Genomic DNA, 3342 nt, shown 5'->3' with positions numbered 1-3342 from the left:
AAATAGTAAATAATTATCGAATGATTAAAACATATTTAAGTTTAAAAAACATTACAAATATGATGATAATAAAAATTTAATTTTTTTTTCAAACATAAGTTAATAATTCTTTTTTTTTTTTATATAGCAATTTGAATAATATTTTAAAATTAAAAAATTCCACGTGATCTTATGGCACCAAAAACCACCGATTTTTAAGGGCATGGACGCCAGTAATTAATGGTAAAGGTAAACTAATAAACTTGTTGAAATCGAAGTGAACTAGCCTCTTACCCGAAACTCGAGATTTTCTTCTGGTCCTCATCCGACAAGAGAGTCGCCGATATTTCACTCCCATCCACATTCCACACTCTTCACTCTTCACTCTTCACTCTTCACTCACCGCATTGCACATGTTTGTGAAATTGTCTCAATGACCCTCTCCTCCCTCCACTCCCACGCTCATCCTCTTCCCTGCACCTTAGTAACCCACCACCACACAACAACCCCATTCTCTTTCTCATTCCCCTTCTCTCCCACTCTCCGCTGCCCCCTCCTCTCCGCCACCGCCTCCGCCTCCCACCACCCTCTCCCCCCGGACTTCTCCCCCTCCCAGCTCCTCGACCTCCTCCGCCGCCAACCGGACTCCTCCTCCGCGCTCCGCCTCTTCCAATGGGCCTCGGCCCAGCCCAGCTTCGCCCCCCACCCCTCCATCTTCCACGAACTCCTCCGCCACCTCAGCAGCGCCGGCTCGGTGGACTCCATGGTCTCCCTCCTCCACCAAATGAAAACCTCCTCCTGCCCCCTCGACGCCTCCACCTTTCTCACCCTCATCGAAACCTGCGCCACCTTCCACCTCCACCACCGCATCAACGACGTCGTTCACCTCATGGAACACGACTTCGGCGTCATCCCCGACACGCGCTTCTACAACGTGGCGCTCGGCCTCCTCGTCAAGGCCAACAAGCTCAAACTCGTGGAGACGCTGCATTCGAAAATGGTCACTGACGGGGTCACCCCCGACGTGTCCACTTTCAACGTCCTCATTCGGGCCCTCTGCAAGGCCCACCAGCTTCGGCCCGCGATCCTCATGCTCGAGGACATGCCCAATTACGGCCTCAGGCCCGACGAGAAAACGTTCACCACGCTCATGCAGGGCTTCATCGAGGAGGCTGACTTGGACGGCGCCTTGAGGATTAAGGATCTCATGGTGGAGTCCGGGTGCGCGCTCACCAGCGTTTCCGTCAACGTTTTGGTCAACGGCCTTTGCAAAGAGGGTAGGGTTGTGGAAGCTTTGACCTTTATTCATGATGAACAAGGGTTTATCCCTGATCAGGTTACTTTCAATGCTTTGGTTAATGGGTTGTGTAGGACTGGACATATTAAGCAAGGTTTGGAGATGATGGATTTCATGCTTGAGAAAGGCTTTGATTTGGATGTTTACACTTATAACTCTCTTATCTCTGGCTTGTGTAAATTGGGTGAGATTGATGAGGCCGTTGAAATTCTCCACCACATGGTTTCCAGAGATTGTTCGCCCAATACCGTAACTTATAACACGCTGATTAGTACATTGTGTAAGGAGAATCACGTCGAAGCTGCCACTGAGCTTGCCCGTGTTCTTACTAGCAAGGGGATTGTGCCTGATGTTTGTACATTCAATAGTTTGATACAGGGTTTGTGTTTGACGAGTAATCGGGAGATTGCGATGGAGTTGTTTGAGGATATGAAGGAGAAAGGGTGTGAGCCGGATGAGTTTACGTATAGTATCTTGATTGAGAGCTTGTGTTCAGAGAGGAGGCTTAAGGAAGGGTTGATGCTGCTCAAGGAAATGGAGTCTAGTGGCTGTGCGAGGAATGTGGTGGTGTATAATACTTTGATTGATGGTTTGTGCAAGAACAATAGGGTTCGGGAGGCAGAGGAGATCTTTGATCAGATGGAAATGTTGGGGGTGTCGAGAAGTTCGGTCACATATAATACCCTTATTAATTGCCTGTATAAGAGCAAGAGAGTGGAAGATGCTGCTCAGCTTATGGATCAGATGATAATGGAAGGGTTAAAGCCTGACAAGTTCACTTATACTTCAATGCTTAAGTACTTTTGCCAACAAGGGGATATAAAGAAGGCAGCTGATATTGTGCAAAATATGACTTCAAATGGGTGCGAACCAGACATTGTTACCTATGGGACCCTTATTGGGGGGCTGTGTAAGGCAGGTAGAGTAGACGTTGCAAGTAAGCTCCTCAGATCTGTTCAGATGAAAGGTATGGTCTTGACTCCACAAGCATATAACCCCGTGATTCAGGCACTCTGCAAAAGGAAGAGAATGAAAGAAGCCATGAGGCTTTTCAGAGAAATGATGGAAAAGGGTGATCCTCCGGACGCTATAACGTACAAGATTGTTTTCCGTGGCCTCTGTAATGGTGGAGGGCCGATACAAGAGGCTGTTGATTTTACGGTTGAGATGTTGGAGAAAGGAATATTGCCAGAGTTCCCATCATTTGGTTTCTTGGCTGAAGGCCTTTGTTCTTTATCCATGGAGGACACCCTCATTGAACTCGTCAATATGGTGATGGAGAAAGCAAGATTCTCACAAGCTGAAACATCTATTATCAGAGGCTTCCTCAAGATTCGGAAATTTAATGATGCATTAGCTAATCTTGCTGGTATCCTGGATAGGAAAAAGCCCAGAAGATTTTGAGCGGTGAAAGGCTTTGTTTTAAGTGCACTCTGGTGATGGTTTTAAGAATGTAATGGGAAAGTTCCTCATTGCATAAAGGTGCTGAAGCATATGGGGGAGTTCAAAATCCAGGACTCAAGTCTATATTATAGACTTGGAGTCAATACATTTCAGCACTAGTGTTGCATTCATCTGGCTGGCATCATCGATGAATACCACTTATTCGGCCTCATTATTTCCTGTTTCAAGGGGGAAATATGAACTTGTAACTTGTACCTAGCATTCATATGAATATTTCTTAGTGGATTTAAAGCATAAGAAAGGAGTAGATTCACTTCTTAATTTTAACTATTTTAATGCCAGGATGAGAATAACATGTTTATATTTGACTTGGATTAGGTATGCTCATTAAGAGTCAAGTCAGTCTCAAATTGGTATTATGGTTAAATATGAAAGAAATAATATTCTAAAGATCTAAACATGGCAAAATCAAAAGCAAACACGTTCAGATCATTCTCATAATTGCGGAAATTAAAGGACCAACCTCCAGCCATTGTTGTTCGCTTGCTCCTTCAGGTTTCTGAACCCTTGCTCTCTATACGCGATGGTGTAGTATACTGAAGAGGAGAGTAGGCTCAAGGACCCAAACAGAGATACGCGTTCAATTTTTATAGAACTCTAAT

At 45.2% G+C, this 3342-nt stretch overlaps 1 protein-coding gene across 1 annotated transcript; it reads left to right on the top strand.

The window, feature by feature from the left end:
- The first annotated feature begins 239 nt into the window (after window positions 1–239).
- On the top strand, window positions 240–2981 carry MEE40 (Pentatricopeptide repeat (PPR) superfamily protein). The gene has a single exon (XM_020381698.3). It carries the CDS (start codon window positions 413–415, stop codon window positions 2678–2680), a length of 2268 nt encoding a protein of 755 aa, XP_020237287.1. The 5' UTR covers window positions 240–412; the 3' UTR covers window positions 2681–2981.
- The last annotated feature ends 361 nt before the right edge of the window (window positions 2982–3342 follow it).

This window comes from Cajanus cajan, chromosome 7, assembly GCF_000230855.2.
Source record: "Cajanus cajan strain Asha chromosome 7, NIPB_CcT2T_4, whole genome shotgun sequence".
In the NCBI taxonomy this organism is placed as follows: domain Eukaryota; kingdom Viridiplantae; phylum Streptophyta; class Magnoliopsida; order Fabales; family Fabaceae; genus Cajanus; species Cajanus cajan.
The sequence above is the reverse complement of the archived record's forward strand: the minus strand, read 5'-3'. Positions and strand labels throughout refer to the sequence as shown.

What these genes read in the sequence shown, in the direction of transcription:
- MEE40 (XM_020381698.3), top strand. Translation starts at nt 413, where the DNA reads ATGACCCTCTCCTCCCTCCACTCCCACGCTCATCCTCTTCCCTGCACC.